The following is a 25,343-nucleotide window of genomic DNA, read 5'->3' on the forward strand; positions in this document are numbered from 1 at the left end:
TCAAAAAACAATTTTGAGAAATCATAAAATATATGTGAATTAAAAAAAATTAGAAAATCATAAAATTTTTGCAGATTCAAAAAATGTTGGTGGTTTTGTAAAACTGTTCGCAAAATTATAAATAAATCAAAATTTGGAAAAAATGGTCGGGAAATAAATCATGTTCATATCCGGGAATCTGAAAAAAAATGTTCATGACAATTTAGAAAATGTTCACAAATTCCCTCAAAAAAAGTTCACAAAAATAAAAATAAATATTTGTTTTTAAAATTTGTTCCCAATTTTAAAAAAATCATCGATTCATAAAATGTTTGTTGGTTCAAAAACTGTTAATGAATTCAAAACCGGTTTGTATATTTAATTTTTTTTGTAAAAAACTAATGTTCATGATTTTGAGAAAATCAAAAATTTGAAACAAAAATGTTCGTCAATTCAAAAAACTGTTCACTGATTCAAAAGTATTTTATGTCTAGGATTTGATTAGTTTTTCGAAAGTCTTTATATGTCTTGGCGTTGGGAGTAGTTCGTGGTAAATGAGATATGTTTTTAAAGTTTTAAACGTTCCCTTGCGCAACATAATGACAAGTGTGGTATGCACTGGCAAACTCATAGCCTTGGGATTTACCGCGTCGAATGCATTGTGATCACGTGGACATCGCGACCATCATCGGCTAGGATTAGAATGGCAACATGGTGAGCCACTGTGTCAAAATAGAGTACGCTCATATATCAGGATATTGAGTCATACTTAGTTGGTTAGCCGTAATTTTTTGTCTCCCATTGCAACGCACGAGCATATTTACTAATTTAATCTAAATCATGAAATTGCTGCTGCCTAATGTAAACCAGTAACGCGTATGATATAAATCAACGAAGGAGAGACTGACCGTAGGATTTTCTTGAGCATCGCCACCGTCGCCGGAGGCGGACGGAACCTGCCTGCGCCGTCGCCGTCGATCAGGATCAGTTATGCAGTGCCGTATGCGCCCATCCCTTCTCCTATAACTACCCTGAGACAGGCACGCAGCGGGGGTCGTGCGTCGCGTCGGCGCCGATAGAATGGGTAGACGATGGGGATTCCCTAGACTAAACAGGCCGTTTTGACCAACTAGTAATGGGCTGCAGTACGTACTAGTATTTCTGTACCAAATTAATCTGTGGCTGGGCATGTGGGCTTCAAGCCTGGAGCGCATCGTATAGGGGGGGCAAGTATTCCTTAGTCAAAGTAATCTACGCTTACCTACGGCCTACTACTCAGTACGACACAAACCCTGGGGGGGGGGGGGGGGGGGCTCCGCCACTGCCCACAGAGTACAACGATTATTACAGAACAGCGGGGGGTGATTGAGTCATCCCTCCGGCATGGTTTAAGAAACCAAAACATAAACATTTAGACATTTGATGAAACTATTGGCACACCCCGCCACAGGAAGGTAACAGGAAGCTATCTTAACCATCATGATCACCCTCTTGTCCGTACCCATCCACCCTCTCATCTTTTGCAGGGAATATTGCAGCCAAAGCTCATTCTTCCTTAGCCAGGCTCTGGCCAGAGCAGCAGTGGTGGTTTTCTTGCAGCCTCCCATATAGCCACAATGATCTCCTCCAGGCGCTCTTTTGCACTTCCTTTGCAGAGGATCTTCCAAAGTTTGCAGAAACCTGCAATCGTCTTCAGTATCATCTGCACACCCATCCAGTTTGTGTTATTAAAACACATATCATTCCTACATCTCCAAATAGTCTAGAGAGTAGCTGATACAATCATATTTTCAGCTTGCAGGTTATTATTCTTCCCCCACATACATGTCACCTTATCAAAGGTGGGCAGGGGAATACATCCTGAGATGGAATGTATATTTCTCCAGATCTCCATAGCCACATCACATTCAAAGAACAAGTGATTGATTGTTTCATATTCAGAGCAAAACAAACAGGAGAGGTCATTTAAATGTTGTCTCTTTATGAGATTCCCTCTAACCAACAACTTATTATGTGCCAACAGCCACAAAAATATATGGATGTTGGGAAAGACATGGATTTTCCACATATCAGGGATATTAACTGGGCTAATGCCCCTAAAATTTATCATAGCATATATAGATCTAACAGAGTATTTATCATTAGATTCTAGTTTCCAAATTAAAGCATCATCCTCATCTCTCAAGATAACAGATTGTGCAATACTCAACAGGTCAAACCAGAGGTGAAGCAACCTACTATCCACACATATCCTAAATGTGATTTTAAGGTTCACCCCATCCCACAAATTAGCAATAACTTGATTGTGCTCATTAGCTATGCTATATAACTCCCAAAATTGGATGGCCAAGCTACATGACCCAAACCAGTGGTCCTCCCAAAACTTGACCCTCTTACCATTGCCCACTTTCCATTCATAGCCATGTCTGGTAGCTTTAGCAGCCCACAAAACCCCTTTCCAAAAAGGAGAGGAGTTGTTATCTGGGCAAGAGAAGATATTGGGATTATTGGCTCTATATATATAATCAATTATCTGTTTCCACATCTTATTATCACCATTATGGAATTTATAAACCTAAGAAGCAAGCAGACGTAAGTTCGTCTCAGCAATGTTTGGTATCCCCAAGCCACCATATTGCTTATTTTAGGTAACTAGGCCCCAGTTAGCAAAATGATATTTATGGTGCCCCTCATAATTATCCCAAAAACAGTGAGCCATCTATGAGTTGATCAAATTAATAGCCCATTTGGGGAATTTGATCATACTCATCAGATATGTGGGAATACTAGCTAGGCAGGATTGAACCAGCACCAATTTCTTTTCATATCCTAACAATCTACCTCTCCACCCAGCAGCTCTTTTCAGCACCTTATCAACCACAGGTTGCAGGTCCTCTCTTCTAAGCTTTATGCAATGCAGAGGAAACCCCAGGTATTTTAGAGGAAAAGACCCAAGCCCACAAGACATGGCTTGAGCTACCATATGAGCCTCTTCTTCTAGAACATTAATGGGGATCAGGTCACACTTACGGAAATTAATTCTAAGCCCAGACATTTGTTCAAAACAAGATAAAAGCCATTTCAAGTTTTTGGTTGAGTCCAGGTTATTTTCCAAAAAGAGGAGAGTGTCATCTGCATACTGCAGACTGGTCACTCCTTGGAGGAAAATATTTGCCATCAACCCTGTCAGCATGTTGTTTTGGACAGCTTTATTAAGCATTCTACTAAAAACATCAGCCACCAGGTTGAATAGCAAAGGGGAGGCTAGATCTCCTTGTCTCACTCCTTTAAAGGTTTAAAAAAATCACTATTGCAATCATTTATCCTAACTCCTACTGAACCTTTGTATAAAATGGATTTAATTTTTCTCATCCATTTGGGGCTAAACCCCCTTTGATACATAATTTTTAATAGAAACTCATTGCTAATTCTATCATAGGCCTTCTCATAGTCTAGTTTAAATACAAACCCTTCTTTATTATGAGTCACAACATCATGAATAATTTCATGAGCTGTCACCACACTCTCTACAATAAATCTGCACTTAATAAAAGCAGTTTGGTTTTGTGAGATAATCTCATCACCAATGTCCCCTAATTGGTTAGCAACACATTTAGCAAAAAAATTGGAGCTACAATTGGACAAAGCAATTGGCCTAAATTTTTGGATAGTGTTTGCTTCAGGTTCTTTTGGGATTAGAGTTAAAAGAGAAAAAAATTAACCTATATAAATCTAATGAGTCATTATTCCAAGCATCTACCATCAGCATAAGGTCTCCCTTAATAGTAGACCAAAAATGTTGATAGAAGAGGAAAGGAAAACCATCAGGGCCAGAGGCCTTCTGCATATGACCCAAAGACTGCTTTTCTAACATCCTCCTCAGTAATATCAGCTTCTAGGAGCTTGTTATGCTCATCAGAAACTTTTTCAGAAGGATCCCAGAATTCCTCATCTAAGGAAATATCTAAGGTATCTTCTTTACTAAATAATTGCTTGTAGTAATCTACAGCAATCTTAATAATATCACTAGTGTTCTCCATAGGCCCATCTTGGCCATTTAGCATATCAATTTGTTTTTTCTCCTCCTATGATTAGCTAGAGCATGAAAATAAGCAGTATTTCTACCCCCCCCCCTCCAAAATACCTCTTTCTCTGGATCTTTGTCTGGACTTATTTCCTCCAACCTCCATATATTTTGGAGATCTAAGGCAATTTTGTCCATCCTATTCTTTGAGGGTGGGGAAAGCACTTTAGTCTCAGACTCAATATCTAATAGGTCATACTCAGCAACTAGCTGTTGTTTGCTTTTATTCTGGGCAGCCTCATAGTTGGCATTCCAGCCCTTACACACTCTCCTAAGCAATCTGATTTATATTGCCATCTATCTAAGGGGTCTTTGATAGACCATGGAGCATTCCAACAGTTTTTCACCATGTCTTCAAAACCCTCCACTTCTAGCCACCACTTTTCAAACCTAAATTGTTTGTTCTTTGGTGGCTGGATGGCCCCTGTATCTACCACTAGGCGAGTATGGTCACTACCCACCCTAGGGAGAGCCTTAAGTTGGACAGCTAGGAAATACCTTCCCAGCAGGTGGAAATAAAAACCTTATGAATATTAGCCATAACCAGCTTATCCTAGTTGTTAGCCCAGGTATATTTCCTACTATAATTTTTCAACTCTATCAGCCCATATTTGTTAACCCAGTCATTGAACAGGGTCACCTAGTGTAGGTTAACTACCCAGTATTCTTTTCTTCACTACTTCTAACCAGGTTGAAGTCACCCCCAATAACGGTGGGCCCCAACCAAGTATTCAGAATATTATGCAGCTCATTGATGAACTCTAATTTGAGATTATTATAGGCTAAACCATAGACAGAAATAAATCTCCTATCAATGTTATTCATCTTATCCTTAATTAAACAAGAAACAGAGAAATCTAAAATATCTACAGACACAATATCAAATTTCTCTGTATTGATCCCCACCAGGATGCCCCAGCTGTGCCAACAGCTGGTAGCCAGTGCCAAGTAACTCTCCTGGGGTCAACACTGGCAATTTGCAAATTACTAAAAGACTCTTTCTTAGTCTCAAAAAAACCAACCAAGTCAGCATGGGTGTCTCTAATGAGCTTACCCACTGCCTTGAGTTTTTCAGGTTTATTCATCCCTCTAACATTCCAAAATAGGCCTACTACCATTATTAAAATCTAGTTTCCTAGAACTACTTTTCCTACCTGAGACTACCTCAGCCCATGTAGGGGTATCTTCAGGGTGATCACTACTGTGATCACTCACTGGGCGGCCTTCTCAGATAGATCAATATTTAAATCATCAAGACTCATATCAAGGTTAGCAGGGAGGAAACACTCTGGATGAGTGTCTTTAAATGCAGATAGCCTGCTTTCCTCCACTTGCCTAATAACTTGAATATTTTGAGAAATACTAACATCATTATCACCTAATTTCAAGCCAGCCTTTTTGCTTTCAAAAGTAAATCGTCATCATTTAAAGCAAAAAAGGAGTTATAATTCCTATTACCTTTAGGAACTTCCAGGTCTTTAAGCCTCCTGAGGTCTTCAGCTTTTTGTATGGCATTTCTCCCATCTTTTTTGATCCTGGTGCTCACCCTGGGTGCCACCACAGAGCCCATTTTTTGTTGTGAGTATTCTGTGGTTTTGGCACCTCCAAGGTTGCACCATCCCCATCAGACTCCTCATCAAATTGCTCCAGTAGCTGAATGCCAATATTATCCTCAGGTTTCTTCCTATGCAAGTCTTTTTTCATGCTTGAATCTCCTTCCAGTCCTAGTATAGCACTTTGCACCTTTTTCTCCAGTGAGTTCACTAGCTCCATTGGTGTTTTGGACCTAGAAGGAGCTTTCTGAGAATTCTGAGCTGGGCCCCCAGATTTTGGATTTTTACTCTTATCAGTTTCCATATCTTTAGGACCCTGCATTTGCATATCTTTCTCAGGATTCCCTTCCAAAAGGTCTTCATCTGACCTCTCACCCCCACTTGTAGTTGGGTTAATGTTTTCCAGGATTGGTTCTGTATCAACAAGGAAGGATATGAGGAATAATTCCTTGTCAATTCCTACCAATCTTTCAGTTGGGATCTTTGAAATATCTCACAGCAACCTGCACCTTGACTTTTTCATAGAAGCTTCTGAATATTTCATGCCAATCTACATTCACCAAGATCCCCAAGATGAAGGTGATATGGATATTACTTTCCAAGTGAGCTTGTTAATAGGATCCCAATCATGGTCACCCAAACCTCTTGCAATTCACCATATGCTACCTCCTCACCATCTCATTTATCAAAAGAGACAGTTACCCCCTTTTTCTTGAGATTGATAGAGGGGAGCTCAACCAAATCTTTCACTTTCTTGTGAGGTGGAAACCTGACTAGAAATCTTTTCTCAGTTAACTGTCTCGCTTGCCATGGCCAATTAGTTTTCCATATTTCAGAAAAGTTGTTTTTCAGTTCTTGGGAGGTGATAGAACCTTCCTGAATCACAGCAACACACACATTGGTCATGTTCAGCCACTTAACTGCCTCCTTGTCATCTGATTCTATGTGAAAGAAACCCAGCCCTGCATTGGCACTGCCATAGTATTGGGCGGTAGCTTGAGGTTTACACCACTCCAAGCAGTTGTCCATGTGATGACCAGCCTTGTGACAAATGAAGCACTTTTAGGCACTGGACAGGTCCCAACAAAGTGAGTTGGCTCTCCACAATTATAACATATGACATCCCTCAACTTTGGATCATAATTGATCACAACCTCTTCATTCCTATTCTGAGAACTATCAGCTTTGTCAGCACTGCTGGCTTTTCCTTGCTGTTCTTTTTGTGAATTGAAGCTTTTGCTCTTTCTCTTCTGCTGATTCTGAGTGTTCTGCTGCTGAGTACTAGACTGCCCTTCCCCATATCCTTGGAACTGATTTCCAGTCTGGAGTTGTTCAGGGGGATGTCCATATTGCACTGGTTGCTGCTGTTGATGCATAACCGGCATCTGCTACTGTTGCTGGTGCATTACAAGCATATTGGGCAAATATTGCTGCGGCCACTGATTATACTGCGGGAATTGCATCCCCTGCCATGGTGGCATCCCTTGCAAGCTGCCTGGACCACCAAATTGCTGTATGGGTTGGAATGTACCTGGATGAAGCTGCTGCATCACCAGTGCTCCCTGCGGAGTCAAACCCCTGGTCTGGATAGGGATCTGGCCATGGGATTGAGGGTACGTCTGGCCTACAGGACGATGAGCTCCTTCCCCGCGGCCAGCACCACTCCCCCCACCTTGGCGTCCCCCTCCTCGGTTGCCTGCCATCCCTTTGACCACTTGAGCGTACGTCGTTCGATCTGCACCACCACTCCACAATTCCTTCGAGAAGCTGATATTCTTCGGTCGAGCAAGCTCTCTATTCTCTCTCACGGGATAGCAATCTTCTGGGGTAAATTTTTTTGGAGGGGAAGAGGTCCTTGCGGATCCAAACCATCATTCCCTTTGGTGGCGGAACCCTAGCTTTGTTTGGGGACGGCACCGACCAGAGCTGACCAAATATCTCAACCACCTCCTCTCCGTCTTGAGGAAGCGGCTTTTGCGAATACGCTTTTCCTTTTTGAAAACAGCCCCCACTGGCCGCCTTTTGCTTCTTAGGTGTCCACTGTCTAACTTGAGGGCCCCACTGGTCAGCCTCCCCAAATGCCTTGATCCTTGCCGCAACAGGTCGCCGGCAAACTCGAGCCCTCGTCAGAGTTGCTCGGAATGGGGAGGGACGATAGGGGGTGCCTACTCGTAGTTCCAATCAAACCAGCGGAACAAGGACCTCACCAATCATAACTCTCCTTGTCGCTCCTTGCTCACCAGGGATCTCGCCAAAATGGTTGCCATCTCACCCGTTGGACTCTCGACGTCGACGATGCTTCCCCGGCCGCCCAATCCAGCACCTGCTCCGGCTCTAGCGGTGAGCCTAGTTGGCATAATCGATCGATTTCCTCCTCCGTCGCCCTCGCCATGATGCGCTCGACGAGGACCAGCTTGGCCTCCCTTGCTTTCTCCGCCGCACGCGCCGCGCCCTCTCCGCTCTGTTCGCCGCCTTCAGAAGCGCTTCCAGATCCTCCGTCGATGACCTCCGCTCCCTCGGGATCCCGCTCATCCCGAATCAGATCTGGGTCGTTGTTCAGCACAATCCCCAGACCAATCCCCGGGCCCGAGCGTTCGAGCGAGCGGAGTCTCACGCTCCCCGCCTTGTCCGGGAGCTCGCCGCTGGCGCGGTTTGGGTGGAGCTGGCGGTGGCTGGTGGGGCGGGTGGGTGGCGGAGACGCGCCCTCCCTTCTACATGCATTCTCAAGCTCATATAGGACAAAGCCAAACTATGGATCATTGCAGGGGCTAGGCATCTGAGTGTCATCATGCCGCGAGAGTAGTCCTACTTTTCTTTGGTGGTGTTGTATCTTTGATGGGCTATGCTGTGGAGCCGATGTAATGCTATGAGCTTTCTTTCTCTCTTAATTAATGAATGAGGCAATTTTTTTGCCTCGGTTTTGATAAGAAAATAGTAACTTATCTTTCTAGTTCAATAAGAATCATATCATTGGTAGACCAAAACAAACTAAAATTAAAAGGGCTATGTCTTTGTCCCTATATATTGAATCTCTGCTCCTGCTTATGCTTGTAAACACGAATATACATTTTGTATTTATATGAGGCCTTGTATAAGTAAATGGAGAGACAACCTAATAGCACATGGCATGAGGATTATGCAGAAAACAAATTACCATACACATTAAACTGTGTCTTACAGACACCAGTCTCTTTATAATCGTAGGAAGAAACAACAGTGTGCTGACTGAATAAACATTCATTGGTCAGGACCATGAAGCTGGGATGACAATCACAGAGTGGAGATAATCGAGAATAATTAGCAGGTGATACGTCGTCTTTCAAAGTTTAAAATTGGCGTCACGAAATGCAAGTTGCAGCATTGAGTACCGTGGAGCCTCTCACCAACCGTGCACGATCCACGACGGAAGACTCCAAACTACGAGTAATATGGTCTCCTTACGTATGATTTTCGAGCTGACCTGTTACCTCCTACGGCTACAAAACTGCTGACCGAACATGATAAGATTACATTCATTAACCGGTATTTAGTTGAGTGTCTCGATCCTTAATGATGTAAATACCAAAACGCTGAATAAGTTAATATGTTATCATAATATAATGCACTTAGGCAATATGAGTATACATCTATTTGTTCTGCGGGGAAAATAAGCCTACATCTAAATAGATGAATGTTTGCATGACACCACACATATGTTCACTACGCACTATGAAGATACTAACATAGACTACTAACATATGTATGTTATTCTCCTAAAAAACATACGTATGGGATGCGGAGTTTCTCAACCAGAGCTCAAATGAGCGGGTGAACAGTAAAATCGTAAGAAATTCAAGAAAAATTCAAAAAATATGTTTTTTTACAAATGTTCTAAGAGCTTGCAAATTCTCATCATGAAATCACATTTCTGAAAGGTGTGGTAAAAAATTGGTACTCTGAAAATGCTACTTTCGAAAGCATTTTGGAGCAATGAATTTTTTGCCACAACTTTCCCAAATGTGATTCCAGGATGAAACTACAAGCTCTTAGAACATTTGACAAATGTTTGCCACAAACAATTTCAGAATTTTTTGATATATTTTTAAGAGTAAAATGCTTCGGAAGTCCTAAAACTATTAGAAGTGTGTTAGTTTAGCCCTATAACTTTGAAAATGCAGTTTTAGGTCCAAGAACTATTGGGGGTGTGTCAGTTTAGTCCTATAACTTCGAAACTGCAGCTTTAGGTGCTAAAACTATTGAAGGTGTGTCAATTTAGTTCTATAACTTCGTAATTGCAGGCCATCAGTGACATGATGGCTTGCGCTCCAGCGAGGAGAGTAGACTGGTTATCTCCGCCTCACCCTGCAGTAGCCGAATGACATGTCGCACACCGTCCAATTGCTACCCACATGTGGCTGCTGCTGGGGCTGCATCACTCTTTGCCGACCTTTGCACCAGCTTCGCGGTTTCGCGCACTCCTCTGTGTCGTTCGGCAGTAGTGAAAATTCCTCGCCCGTGCCCATGCTCGTGCCCAAACAACAACCTACCGACCAGCTCTTTGGCAAGGGTGTCGGGGCAATGACAATGTCATGAGAGAGAGATAGGTGGGATAGCGTCATCCATCCTAATTGGCTCGGAGTCTTCCTGACGTCCGTGTCGAGGGAGAGGGATGTCTTCGTCCATGGTGACTGACTCTGGGTCTCCCAGCGGCCGCGCCAAACCTCTCAGCGACGCTGCACTGCAGCGGATGGCCATGCAGGTAGTGGGCGTGCAGGTTGCAACACACACTGCAACATGGAAGCGTCTGGACCACTTTTGGGAAGTAAACACATACAAAGGGCTCATTTGAAAAAATGCACTGTAGATGCTGGCCATGTAAGCTTAGGACCTGAGATGAACAAACTTACATAGTTTTGGAGCCCAAAACTGTAGTTTCAAAATTATATGCCTAAAGTGATACACCTCCGATAGTTTTAGGACCCAAAAATGTAGTTTCAAAGTTATATGACTAAACTGACACATATCCAATAGTTTAGGACTTATGATGCATTTTACTCTATTTAAAAACAAATCAATTTTACTGTTCACCCGAGCTCATTTGTGCTCGGCTGAGAAAGTGACTTTCCATATGTATGTTACTAGTGTAACTTACTTTCCACTATGCCCAACCGAGTAGAATCGGTGTGACCTCTCCAGCATACTACGAATTAATCGATTATTTGGCATGTTGAATTATTTTATATGAAGGCAAATTAAGGTCGTCAAGTTTGGGCAGCTGGCAACATACACATATTAACTTATCGAGAATGGGACGGCAGCCTCACCAAATCATATATCGTATGGTTACTTGATGGACCACGTCGTTGTACTACGTACCCATATGACCGGTGCTGGTCAAGAATACATATGTATGCTTAGGTGATGGATTGATCAATAATGTGCTCACTTTTTTTGACTAAGTGTGGAATTTTATTCACTGAAAATGAAGCATCATTTATACAGAACACAATAAACATATTTTCGGCCTCTGCATAATTAGAATGCACATATGCAACATCAACACACACGAAAAAAAAAACACGCCGATAAAGAGCAAAGTCACACAAACCAAAACTATGCCCAAACGAGTAAAAAAAGGAAAGACGCTCAAGTGATCAAGACAAGAATTGACAAACTACAACAACAACCATTATCCGCACTAACATCACTTGACACCGCAAGGACAATGAGGTTGTTCAATAGCAACATCTTCAAGAAGGGACGATAGTCAAGCGCCACCGTCAATGAATCCAACCACCAGAAGCCACTTCCTATGTTTTTATTCTGAAGAACATGTCCGAGCATAGCTAAGCAATGCCTTCAATAAGACAATGATGCAAAAATATTGCATTGCCAGGTATAACCAACCAACAACTACAAATTGCATGTGGTACTAGTATACGACATGAAGGGTAATGCAGAAAACAAACTACCATACAAATAAAATTATGTCTTATGAATAATGTCTACATTATCGAACTAAAGAAACCACAGGCTGCTAACTGCACGAACATTCAGCAGTCAAGACCAGCAGGCCAGGATGACAATGGTAGCATGGAGATAATCAAGACTATTGGCAGGTGAACATCCAACTGTTGACCACAACTTGACTATTTGTATTTTGTTGCATCGTTGGAAGGCGTGATGGATCATGTTTTATGCACTGAATAGTTATAGTGACCACTTGAATATTTCACTTGTGATCTCATCTTTAGGGGTTATGAGCCGGATGTCCAACAAGTTTTTAAATAAGTCCCTGAGGCAAATTTTAGATGGATATTCCCTCCGTAGCAATGTAGGGAAGACGAGGTTCCTTTGGGGAAGTAGCTTGAGCGGTCCTCCCTTTACCCTTGCCTTGTGTCCATCTTCGAAGATATAGTTGTGAAAGAAAGTAGGCCCGCTCTGAGTCACTTATTGTTCTTTAATAGAGGTTTGCTATCTGATCTTATCTATACAAACAATACATATATGATGTGATGACGTCGGCTCACTCTTAACAAAACCACGTCCGATTTGCACAACTGCAAGAGAGAAGGGGGTAGGTTACACGCCACACAATTTTTTGCCAATATATAATCATTGTATATTCTTATATTCATGCACCATGGCTTGAGCAACGAAACATCAGTGAGAAGTGTGATGTGTATCAGAAATCCAATTCGACTCCCGGGTGGATGTGCTCCCGTGCGCGAAAATAATTTTTGAAATGTCAAAAAAAATCCCAACAAAAATTGTATACATAGTCACAACCAAATGCTACCTGCAAAATTGTAAATGTCACCAAATGTTGCCCCAAAATTGTTTTTTTCACCGATGAATACTGCTGCTCTATTCCGCATGAAAATTGTCAAGTATATTTGTCACACTAATACAAACATCTATAAAAAAGATTTTTTTTAGTTTACTGTTCACGCGGGAGCAAATGCTACTGGGAGCCAATACGCCTGTCCCGATGCGCGTGATATATTTTGTAAAGTACAAAAATCAAATCATGATGTTGTGTGCCGTAAAAGAAGAAAAGATTTCAACGTAGGCATTCATTCCAAAGTCAAAAATTTCAGCTAAGAAATTATCAAGACAAGCTCAAATCTAAATCTAAACTGAGAATTTAGTGGTTGACCAACCAACCAGACCCAAATGACCGCCGGCTCCCGACGGAGGCCCCCGCCGCCCCGCCGCCGCGCCTCCCCCATGGCGCCTTCCCCCCTCTCCGTATCCTCCACCAACGCCTCCCCGCCGCCGCGCCGCCTCCGCCGCACGGCCGTCGCGGCCGCCGGCGCCGCGCTCGCGACGCTCCTCCTCCTCGCCGCGGCCGCCGCCGTCTGGCGCCCGGGCTACCTCCCCGCCGCGCTCCTCCGCCGGCCGCCGCCCGCCGCCGCCAGGTTCTACTCCTTCGATCTGGTCCGCGAGTACCCGCACGACCCCAAGGCCTTCACCCAGGTTCCCCCCACGCGCGCTCCCTCCCGATCTGGTTCTCCTCCTCACCGATTTCTCAGATCGCGTGGTCTCTTCTTGGCAGGGCCTCCTGTACGGGGGGAACGACACTCTCTTCGAGTCCACCGGCCTCTATCACCAGGTAGGTAATGTCAATGTGGACCAAGAATCTGCTGCTCCAATTTAGCTTGGCAACAAAAATCTGTGCTTCACTCGAGTCATTATTCTTGCCATGCTGAGGAATGCATACTTCCTTGGATTTTCTTCTCACAATTAATTACTACCTGTTGCGGAAAGAAACAAGTAGCAGACTTGGTGTCACTGTTATGGATTTATTATGAGTTTGTTTGTGAGTTGCGTTTGTTTTGTTCACTTGCTTTTCTGGAACTAGTTCTTTAAAGCACCAACTAAATGCTTCTAATTTTGTTTCTGGGCAGTCGTCGGTCCGAAAGGTTGATCTTCAAACTGGGAAAGTATGTTAATTACTTTGCTTTCCATATATAACATTGCGCGTTTTATGTCTGCGGCAATGGATGACCTACCCTACACTAAATCAGTAGTCATTGCTTTGTCATTTTTCAGGTTTTAGAACAGCACCAAATGGATGGATGGATGTTTGGAGAAGGCCTTACGCTTCTCGGTGACAGGTAGATTTACCTCAACTATACATGACGATAGAAATCGCTTTCTTGAATATGAATATGATGGCTCTGTTTGCTTCTGTGGTCCTGTTAAGTCACATTTCATTTGTTTTAAATAAAATTCTCTTTTGTAGATTGTTTCAAGTTACTTGGCAGAAGAATGATGGATTCATATACGACCGGCATAACTTTAGCAAAGTAATGCTGCTGCCCCTGTTTCTATTTTAGTGCATTTACAGATGATTTGGATGTTTTTTTTTGTAATTCTCAGCTAATTATCCCCAACCCCACCTATCAATATCTACTGTCTGGTGATCTTCTGAAATATAGGTTTACAATCATTCACCTTGCATTTTACTGGTCATGTTTCAAGTTATTTGGCCAGTTTACTTCCAAATAAAAGATGCAATAGTATTTGTTAAGCTTGTTTAGTACGTACTCCAACCTTGATTAAGTTCTCATGGTGCATGGTGTAGCTGTCTTCTAGGTTCAAGTTATACAAATGTTACTTAAATACAAGCTGGCAAGTTGGATAGATACACTTTGTTACATGTTGGGTTTGGTTATCACCTGCAAGCTCAGACCAGTAGATGTGCGAATTTGTTAATATATAGCCTTCAACTCTATTTAATCATAATTTGATATAGCAAATATCTGGTATTTACATTATTCATTTTTCACCTATCGTGGTTTCTTGCTGATGTTGAGGTAACAACTTTATGTGTTCTCTGCTGCAGCGTGAGAGTTTTACCCATAAAATGCGTGATGGGTGGGGGCTGGCCACCGATGGAAAAATTCTATTTGGCAGTGATGGCACCTCAAGGTTGTATCAGCTGGATCCAGTATCACTTGAAGGTATATTCAGTAATTCCCACGTTTGATATTCTATATAGCTTTGAGACTTCATTTGTTTTGCTTGACATCTCCGCTTATACAGTGACGAAGACAGTAACTGTGAAATATCAAGACAATGAAGTTTCCTTTATTAATGAACTGGAGTATATAAATGGTGAAGTGTGGGCAAATGTCTGGCAGGTTAGAGCAATTTCACAGTTACTGTCTAACCATATTGCTTTCACATATCAATATGCTGGTCAAGATCTCGATGAAAAAAATAACTTTTCTCATTAGAATAGCTTAGTGCTGTTATGTCGCTCCTTGGTGTTGCTTTTGAATGCTTCATCTAGGCAAAATGTGATTCAGGTTTAACAAACTAACTATGGAGTGTGGCTCAATTTGTACCAAGGTGTCTCCAAGTTTTCTCCTGTGTTGTCCTTTGTTACACTTGATACTCCCAAATAGGCCATTGATGTACAAAGAACTGGTCCTGATTTTTTTATACCCTACAAGACAATGGGTTCAGATTTGACACGGGGATTAGGTAACTGAGATATTTGCATGTCTAGCTAAGCCATTTTGTAGCTGTGTTTTTTATGTGAAGTCTGATCAAACTCAAGTAATATACTCCCTCCGTCCCAAAATAAGTGTCGCAAACTTAGTACAACTTATTTTGGGACACTTATTTTGGGACGGAGGGAGTATGATCCAATTCCAACAATACAAATTGAACTGCCTACGAATATCCTAGAATTTTGTGAGTGCAAGTGTGCAACTCTTACTATTCAAAGCTATGATGTGTAGACAGATTGCATAGCTAGGGTTTCCCATGAAGATGGCCAAGTGGTGAGCTGGATCTTTCTTCATGAGCTGAGGTATGCCCGAAGTAGAAATGACTGTTGTTCTCTTACCCGCTGAGTTCCTTCATAAAACTGCTCTGTTTTATTTTGTAGTGTCTGCATTTGAAATAATAATTGATGCTTGTGTCCTTGCAATTTCGCAGGCAACAATTGTGGAATTCTGGCAACACGGTGAGCAGTCATTGATGGTCCATTTCCTAACTGCAGTTCTACGCTAACAGAAAACATAATCCAAATCCAGTATAGTGGCATGACGCTAAAAATCTGTTCCATGTTCCAGGTCATCGATGTTCTAAACGGTATAGCTTGGGACGAAGAAAAGAACAGACTGTTTGGTGAGTTTTTTTCTCCTTTTCTTTTCGCGCTCGTCCTATAGATGGAAGCCTGTATGTTCTTCTCGAGTTAACCCTTCGACTCTGCTCACAGTGACTGGGAAATTGTGGCCGAAGCTCTACGAGATCAAGCTGCGCCCGGTTGATGGGCCACCAGACGGGTCGGTGGAGAGGCTGTGCCCAAGGGCAAGCTTTTATTGATGACAAGTGTCTACGAGGATGCCTGAGGCAAGATATATATATATATATATATATATATATATATATATATATATATATATATATATATATATATATATATATATATTGCCTCGGCGAGGATATGTACATGTATTATGCCTCCTGTGGTCGATTCGAGGCGATCGGCAGTTGGAAGATAGATTAATTTTTTTTGCTGTGACATCGTAGTGGCGTGGCGGGAGATAGCTGCTCGTCAGTTTCATGTTGGGGCCCGTGTAGTTGTGTGTGTGATCATGTATGTGTTTTCCCCTGATGTAAAAGTTGTAAAGATGATGCTTCTGATGTGAAGAAATCTAATACGAAAAGAACAATTCATTCGTGACAGCCCAAATGTGTTCCATGTGTCCTGTAAAGACGGTTCCTTGGATGCTTTTAGAGAGAAGACAAATATAAATTGAAAACAAAAATATATATTTGCCAGCATATTGCAAGTATTATATCTATTTGAGCAGTAAATGTATGTTTATAGGTAGCAAATGTGCAAACATGCTCCACAACTTGCCAAGATATCTTCATTTCTAGGGTGTTAGTTACTTAATCTATGTGTTCCATGAGCAATATATTTATGGATGCGTCTAGGTGGTGGCAGTTGGAGTAGCTCTGAGCAAATACCCAAAACACACAAGAGTGTTTCTGTCCCTTGCTTGTTTGGATTATATGTTATCACACGATGACAATACTCTTCGGTTCCACAGTGCAAGTGGTGCAGGCAGACACACTTGCACTGCTTACTGAAAAGAAGAAAAGGAGGATTTTTGCGGCCGAATCTTGTCCCTGCATTATATTTCGCCGGGGATACAAGATTTGGTGCAAGGAACACGGAAGCTTGATGAATGAATAGCCAATATTCAGTTGAAGATGGCGTTGCAGATTCAGATTCCAAGCTACAATCTGCTTTATCCGGCCGCCGGCGAGCTTTACCCAGCGGCGTCCGCCGACGGCGGCGATGGGAAGAGAGTGGACGGGGTGGCGGCGGCGCGAGCTTTTTCCGCCCGAGCCGCTCCTGAGGAGCGATGTTTCAACCCAGGTGGAGCAGAATAAACTTGCGCATGAGCTCGCACTCTGCTGTGATATGATCTTCCCCTTCAGTTGCACCCTCTGTTGAGATGCACTGAAGAAAATACAGCACACCTGATGCATATATGACTTTATCTGACCATGCACTGAACAAACCACAACACTCTTACAAATGCCCAGGAGCAGTTTGATCATCTGATGATACAAAAGCATAGCTGGGACAAGAGCTGATTTTGTTAAGGTAAGAATATGACTGTAGCTAAGACACAATATGTTCGAAAAACAATCTTATATCATATCATACAAAAAATGCCTCATTTCTATGCCCTATGCATGATAAACAAGAAACAAAAAACAAACACTAAGTTGAACCATCCTTATAAGGAACCAAAGGGAATATAACAGGGCTAGTGGCACATAATAACAAATATCCGATATCGGCATTGAGATGCTTTATGTGCGACAGAATCATCATAGATGTAGAAGCACATAAAACATTAAACTGAATTTAACCAAACCAAACTAGTTGAATTTGAAAGTTTGGAAAGTCCAGCAGAGGCCAGCTGGGAGACACCTAGCATTTATTATCGGATTAACTGTCGATTAACAGTAGCGCGGTAGTGCAGGACAAACAAAACCAAAAAGGAGCTAAATAATGGTAGCATGACTAATTATTCTTGGGAGGCTCGAGAACGACTTGTTGGCAACTCAAGCCCTCTTTTCCTTGTGAGTCCTGCCATTGGTCTTTGTTCTCTGGCCACGTACCGGGAGAGCATCCGCGTGCCGGATGCCCCTGTAGCATCTAATCCCTTCCAATCTCTCAACTGCCGCACTCTTAAACCGTCTCTGTAAAGCATGCCAAAGAAGAAAACTCAGTATTTCCATTTCTTTTGTGCGATCAAACTAAAATGCCAGATACACCTAGGATTAGGAAGGTTTAGATGAACCAGACAGGTCCTACGAATGAGTTATAATCATCTCATGACAGCATTTACATAACGACGTGCACGGGGCAAATCAGATTGGCAAAAAGGACCAGGGGAATTACTTACTAGGTCTGTTTCAATCATGTACTTTGCGATCCCCTCACGGAGGGTGATGATCTCCTCCTTGGAGAGGTCTTTGGTGACCTTGTTCTCCAAATTGAGCTCTGAAAGGATCTGACGGGCGCGTGCCCGGCCAATGCCATGGATGGATTGCAGCGCGTACTCCACCCTCTTGTGGTTAGGTATCACAACGCCACCAATACGAATGGAATCCATGAACCCACCATGAACAAAACCTCCGTCCTGTCAAGTCCATGACAAAAACAAGAGTTAAGTTACCAGCATGCAACTGTTGGTACTAATCTTATTATAACACGAAAAATGCAAATTGGTTTTAATTGTCCAAAGTGCATACATGTACGTGAAAGAAAAGCTGTGTGTCAGCTGAGGACACTAGGGGAACGAAAGCAGTCCGTTTGTGACTGTCGCCAAGCTGTGTCTGACCAAGTTGACAGTGAACTTGCTGAGGCAGTTCATCGAAGGGTCGGTTAGTTAGCCTATAAACGTACTGGCAGTTCCATCTTGTAATACTATGCATCTGTTGCATCCAAGAATTCGCTGCTGGTAAGAGAGCAAGTGTGTAAGCATTTGTTGCTGGTTAGAGAAGCGTCCGCTGCTTGTAAGCATGTGGTGGTAATAAGTAATGAAAGAGGACATGTGACTTGTGAGTGACATATCTGGTGTCTCTCTACTCAGTTCTCTCTGTTTGTCTCTGCTCTTTGTGAAACCAGGAGACAACATGTGCCTGTTTGTGTGAGCGTGTGTCCACCAGAGGAAGCGAGAGTCGAAAGAGGGGAAGGGACATTTTTATTTGAAGGATTAAAAGCATGGCATTTACACTGCTGTGAAAAAAGGAAAAAAATCACTATCAGGTAACATGGTAGGAACGGGGTTCATAGTTCAGAAGCAATCATCCAGATGACCACCAATTATGCAAAGCATTCCCATATCACAGGAAGCCCCCTCTTCAATCTAACACCCCTGGCCACAATATCGGAGATATGCACACAATAGAAGGAGCAAGCAGCAAGCACACCTAAAGCCAGTGGAACAGTGCACTAGAACTAGGCCTTTCCCAAGATCACAGAAATGCAAGAACGGCGTTCATAGAAACGTAAATACGCCGTAAATAACATTGTGCGAGAAGATCGTAGTAGGAGGAGATACACTTGGTATTTATCCACCGCACTAATCCAAGTGGCAAGTGAGTCCTGAGAGCAACTCTCAAAGAATATAGTTCATGCGCCGATTCTATCCACCGTTGTGATGCTGATGATTGATGAGTTGCAATCTAAGGAGGTCTACAACGTGCTAGGAAAATCCGAAAGAAAAAACCGACAGACACCCAAGGTAGCTCAGCCAATTCAGTTAGGAATAAAGACAAGCACCTGGCGGGCGAGCAGACAGGCCGAGCCGGTGGAGATTCCCGAGGACTGGAGAGGAGGAATCGGAGCTGACGGCGCTCCTCCGGCGAGGCGGCGCGCTAAGCCGCGGGCAAGGGACGACCATGCGCGTGACTGCTGCATGCTCTCGCCGTCGAAGGTCGACCTGACGCTGTCGTCCAACGGCCGCCGGGATGGGGATTTTCTTTTAAGAAAACCGCCGGGATGGGGATGGATGATGACTGGAGGAGGACGGGCTGAATGAAGTTGTGGGAAGCAGTTGGGCCAGTGGTTGCGACAGAAGCTCTTCACGCGGGTGTGCTGTGGGCCGGCCCAGCAACAGGTACGCTCTCTCGCTCGCTAACTTCGCTCAAAAAAAAAAAAAAGGGTGATTCAAAAAGATGAATCTAAAAAATTGTAAATCTAAAAAAGTGACCATTCACTTACTGTTGACCTTTCTTAAAAAGTTCATGAGTTTTAATAAATTCCACCAATTTTGAAAAAAGTTCATGAATTTGAGAGGAAAAAAAATCAAAAACTTGAAAAAAGTCCGCGTGTTCCGCGGATTGGAACTAATCTTATTATAACACGAAAGAGGCAAATTGGTTTTAATTGTCCAAAGTGCATACATGTACGTGAAAGAAAAGCTGCGTCTCAGCTGAGGACACTAGGGGAATGAAAGCAGTCCGTTTGTGACTGTCTCCAAGCCGTGTCTGACTAAGTTAACAGTGAACTTGCTGATGCAGTTCATTGAAGGGTCCGTTAGTTACCCTATAAATGTACTAGCAGTCCCATCTTGTAATACTATGCATCCTAGCATTCGCTGCTGGTAAGAGAGCAAGTATGTAAGCATTTATTGCTTGACAGCATCCGTTGCTTGTAAGCATGTGGTGGTAATAAGTAATGAAAGAAAGGGCATGTGACTTGTGAGTGACATATCTGGTGTCTCTCTACTCTGTTATCTCGGTTTGTCTCTGCTCTTTGTGAAACCAGGAGACAACATGTGCCTGCTTGTGTGAGCGTGTGTCCACCAGAAGAAGCGAGCGGTCGAAAGAGGGAAAGGGACATTTTTATTTTAAGGATTAAAAGCATGGCATTTACACTGCCGTGCAAAAAAGAAAAAATCACTATATCAGGTAACATGCTAGGAACGGGGTTCATAGTTCAAAAGCAAACATCCACATGACCACTAATTATGCAAAGCATTCCCATGCCACCAGAAGCCCCCTCTTCAATCTAACACCCGGGGCACAACAATGGTGCTCCCTGATTACGAGTCGAGGGACTAGTCGAGACTAGTCGACAGACTAGTCTACAAGTCGCAACTTGAGTGTCGACTACAAATCTCGTGTAGACTACTTGGTCTAGTCGAGCTATTTGAGTCGAGCGACTCAAAATTTTGAGGGGATAAGTCACCCAGCCTGGCCGGAGCTCATGCTCGGGCGGCAGCCATGGCCGTGACATGTAGGTGCGCGCGGCCCTGAGACGAGAGAGAAGGAATAGAGATAGAGGAGAGGAGAGGAGGAGGCATGGAGGTGGTCGGCGGTAGCGGCCGGGGCCGGCAGAAGGCGGCTCGAGGCGCGGGTCGCGCACGCGTGCTCCTGTGTGTGATGGTGCTGGCGGCGGCAATGGGAACGATTGGGAGCTAGGGTTCCAGTGACGGGAGCTAAGTAGGCTGGCCACTTGGGCCCAAATGGGCCAGCTGGGGGGTGTTGTGTGGTGCTGGGCTGGGCCTGGCGAGCGTTGCCTAACACTTCTGGTTTTATTGCATACTGTACTGTTTTATATATACTACATACTTGATACTACTACTAGTTATTAACAATAATTGAGTACTACAGTACCATGTGACTAGTCCAGCACTAGTCTAAACTAGTCACGATTAGTCTATGAGTCTCAACGTCGGAACGACTCGTCGACTCATCAACTCGTAAACCTTGGTGGTGCTATGCACACAATAGAGAAGCAGCAAGCACACCTAAAGCCAGTGGAACAGTGCACTAGAACGGTGTTCATAGAAATGCAAGCACACCTAAAGCCTTTCCCAAGATCATAGAAATGCAAGAATGGTGTTGATAGAAACGCAAATACGCCGTAACTAACATTGTGCGAGAAGATGGTAGTAGGAGGAAATATACATGGTATTTATCCAAGTGGCTAGTGAGTTCTGAGAGCAACTCTCAAAGAACCTAGTTCATGAGCTGAATCTATCCCACCACTGTGATGTTGATGATTGATGAGCTGCATGATCAGCTTGAGGCAATCCAAGGAGGCCAAATCCTAGAACAAGGTCTACAGAGTACAGAGTGCTAGGAAAATCCCGAAAAAGAAACAGACAGACACCCAAGGAAGGAAGCTCGGTCAGTTAGGAATAAAGGGGAGTGACTACAATAGAAAAAGGGCTACAGGTGCAAAAATAGGAAAAGGAACCTGGGCCATTGGATCGTAGGTAGATGGCACAGATTCAGGTGGATGGATCTCAGCCACTTAATGTACATTTTACAAAAACCCCCTACTAACAACTAGTTATAAAATAAAACATTTGCACCAACCACCTCAAGTATTTCATCTCCCTCTTCATTCATTTCGTCCAACGACCCTTATGGAGTCTGCACTAATGAAGCCCCATCTCCTATTAGTTATACTGCTTAAAATCTTTGCACGTATCTACTTCATCAAAACCATGCATATTTCAGTGCATTTTTCGTGGCTTGTACTACATCACTAATTATGCAAAAAGAAGCTGAATACGATTGTCAGTGCAAAGTATGTCAATATGTATCACAAATATGTGAGTACATAGATCAAATTAAGCCACCCTTTGAAGCATAACTAAACATCAGACTGGACAGTCCCAGATTGAGCATATCACAAGCATACATATCTTGATGAGACATGGTAGCACTATTTTTAGTACATGGCCAGCAAGACAAAGTATTAAGGACTAATATGATCATCACTCAATAGGCATTGCTATTTAAAACGATAAGCTCTAGCATTTCCCTCCAGTTCTACTACTTCTTGCTCATCAAGCTTCTTGTTCTGGGAGAGACACCACTCAGCAAACACGATTCACAGCTTGACAATAATTGATGAGCAAGTAGGTCAAAACAGTAAGCCATTCTGGGAGAGACATCACTCAGCAAAAAACTTCATGCTGCAGCACAAAGGCACATGTCAGACCAGTGAAGAGAAAATGAAAACAATATCATACAGCAAAATATATTCACAGCTTGACAATAATTGATCATTTATATCAATTTACATAGCTCATCATCCCAAGAAGACTTGCGTAACGCAAATAGCTTACGACCGGCTGTATTGATGTATTGATATTGCATTATAAGTTTTATGGCTCAATGGCTGGTTAGCAACCGAAGGTCTATCCCAAATCAAGCGCAAGTAGGTTAAAACAGTAAGCCATTTACTCCCTCCAATGGTCATTTCCTACTAATTATATATTGTGACTTAACATTTCCTTAATGTTAAGAAAGAAATGATGATTTTGTGGTAATATGAGTATAAACAATACAATTTGATTGCTTGCTGCACATACGACATGGAAGGAAAATTAGAGAAAAATTAATCCCAAAACACAACCTAAATGTTTTTATGCTGGACAGAGAAGCCACTTGGACAATTTAATCACTCAAAAGAAGTCATGGGTTTGAGAAGAACAATATTGAGAGCAAGCTTGTTTCTTTTTCGGTGTACTCGCATCATCAATGAGAACCATTGGAGAATTAATCTCTGCAAACGAGGTAGCATCGCTGAAATCTTGATTTTGAACACTATTGACAGATTCCACGGCTGCAAACAAATATTAAGCAAAAAACATCAAAGAAGGGATTAATGGAAAATTAGGTAATGAAAATATATTCTTGCTTTTTTGGACTGCGTCTTCTCACCTGATAGTGTTGGTACAAATTTTGCAATTATGGGCTCTCCTAAAGGCGATGTCTCACTACTTCCCTCCATTTCAGTTCAAGATGCAGCAACAAAATAGCGGAGATCAAACTTAGTACTACTAGTCGACGAGCTTCAATCTATCCAGCATACGCACAACAGAAATTGAGAAAATCAGCCCCAATTCCAAGATTGCAATGTTAATGTTGCAAATTAAAAAGATACACAAGAAGAGAGTCTTCTTTTCTACATACAAAAGGTAAAAAAGTTGCAACTGTTCTTTTTACAAACGTAGTGTCATAAAAGCCGAATGAGTACGACCAAAAAGCTAATACAATTGTTTCACTAAACCAAAACTATCATGATTTTAGTTTCAATGACATTATTGGACAAATAGATAGTGAACTCTCAGAAATCAGTGAAGTGGCACCTATTGCAAGTCTAACGAATTTCAGTCCTATGCATACAACCACTTCACATGCAGGTAATTTAATAGGTAGATGAGATTAGTTTGTTCCCGTGTTCCGAGAAGAGGATGAGATCTCAATTTACAGAACTGCTCGAAAATCTAGTATAAGCATATCAAGCTTGTGCAGTGATTAATATTTCTTTCCTTGTGTTTTCAGATATATTATCACAATATTGTTTTGAAGAAAATAGTGCTCCCCACTTCGATCTCTTGCTACAGAGAAAGAAAGAAACATCTAAAGAACTCAAAAAGTGTTTCAGTCTAATACTAGATCAAGTTTAGAGTAACCCCTGGATTGGGCAAGCTCAGAAGGTATCGGATACAGTGCCAAACGAAAGCAGGAAAGCCGAGCAACACTATAATTAGTACGAAACCAAAACATAGAGAAAAAATCCATGGCTTCAGCTGATTGGAAAGGAGCCTAGCATCGATCCACCAAACTTGCCATCAGCGAGTAGCAATATACAATACCACAACTACTAATCAACATGCCACTGCTAGATCCTGGGACGTATAGACCAAGAATAGAGAAATCACCGAGATAGCAAGTTCAATTTACAATTATAACTGTAAATACTGTTCATAAAATAGGAATCCAACGAACATTAAGCATCACTCGAGAACGAATCCCTCACCGTCGGGGTCGAGGAAGAAGACCTGGCACGTGCGGCCGTCAGGCTGCGCCCTCTCGGGCACGTCTGTGCTATGGGTCTTCCGGCCGGCCACAAACCCGCCATAGTCCGGCGCGGTGAAGGCCAGGTGGTGCCCCGGGGGAGTGGACCTTGGCAGTGGCTGCTGGGATGGCGGCTTCTGGGTTGATGTGGAGAGCAACGTCGTGGGTGTGAGGGAGGCTGATCCAGATGACTTGCGAGCCGGAGTACCGGGAATGGGCTGCGCAAGTCGACGGCGTCCCGCCGGATCTGGACCGCCGCCACTGTGTGCAAGAGATAGGGCGATGGGGGAGAGGGGTGACCCGTGTGCGCAAATCAATGAGAATTGCCGGGACCTTTTTGCAAAAGTTAGGTAACTGTGAGTACAAATCCCACACTCCATAATCTGTACCGTCGATCTATAACCGACAGACCATGTTCCTGTAGGGGATCGTAGCAGAATTTTAAATTTTTTCCTACGCTCACCAAGATCCATCTATGGAGTATACTAGCAACGAGGGGAAAGGAGTGCATCTACATACCCTTGTAGATCGTGAGCGGAAGCGTTCCAATGAACGAGGTTGATGGAGTCGTACTTGCCGTGATCCAAATCACCGATGACCGAGTGCCGAACGGACGGCACCTCCGCGTTCAACACACGTACGAAGCAGCGACGTCTCCTCCTTCTTGATCCAGCAAGGGGGAAGGAGAGGTTGATGGAGATCCAGCAGCACGACGGCGTGGTGGTGGATGTAGCAGGATCTCGGCAGGGCTTCGCCGAGCTTCTCGAGAGGGAGAGGTGTTGCAGGGGAGGAGGGAGGCGCCCAAGGCTGTTGTGTTGCTGCCCTCCCTCCCCCCTTTATATAGGCCCCCTGGGAGGGGGGGGGGCACCGGC

The 25,343-nt window shown here is 43.1% G+C and overlaps 2 protein-coding genes and 1 long non-coding RNA gene across 3 annotated transcripts; 1 reads left to right on the forward strand and 2 right to left on the reverse strand.

Moving 5' to 3' along the window:
• Positions 1-12,752: 12,752 nt before the first annotated feature.
• Positions 12,753-16,302, forward strand: LOC109747679 (glutaminyl-peptide cyclotransferase). The gene is made up of 11 exons (XM_020306707.4): positions 12,753-13,074; positions 13,154-13,210; positions 13,506-13,541; positions 13,651-13,715; positions 13,844-13,907; positions 14,447-14,564; positions 14,647-14,744; positions 15,351-15,421; positions 15,550-15,577; positions 15,687-15,741; positions 15,833-16,302. Exons 1-11 carry the CDS (start codon positions 12,772-12,774, stop codon positions 15,937-15,939), a joined length of 1,002 nt encoding a protein of 333 aa, XP_020162296.1. The 5' UTR covers positions 12,753-12,771; the 3' UTR covers positions 15,940-16,302.
• Positions 16,303-17,357: 1,055 nt separating this feature from the next.
• LOC109747676 (uncharacterized) lies at positions 17,358-19,703 on the reverse strand. Its single transcript, XM_020306704.3, has 3 exons — positions 19,430-19,703; positions 18,048-18,284; positions 17,358-17,841 (listed from the first exon to the last, which is right to left on the reverse strand). The coding sequence occupies exons 1-3, from the start codon at positions 19,565-19,567 to the stop codon at positions 17,704-17,706; spliced, it is 513 nt and encodes a 170-aa protein (XP_020162293.1). The 5' UTR covers positions 19,568-19,703; the 3' UTR covers positions 17,358-17,703.
• Positions 19,704-22,179: 2,476 nt separating this feature from the next.
• On the reverse strand, positions 22,180-24,762 carry LOC109747677 (uncharacterized). Its single transcript, XR_002229209.4, has 4 exons — positions 24,434-24,762; positions 23,332-23,469; positions 23,024-23,233; positions 22,180-22,580 (listed from the first exon to the last, which is right to left on the reverse strand). It is a non-coding gene; the product is annotated as an uncharacterized lncRNA (long non-coding RNA).
• Positions 24,763-25,343: the final 581 nt, after the last annotated feature.

The sequence above is a fragment of the Aegilops tauschii genome, chromosome 7 (assembly GCF_002575655.3).
Source record: "Aegilops tauschii subsp. strangulata cultivar AL8/78 chromosome 7, Aet v6.0, whole genome shotgun sequence".
NCBI classification, from domain to species: Eukaryota; Viridiplantae; Streptophyta; class Magnoliopsida; order Poales; family Poaceae; genus Aegilops; species Aegilops tauschii.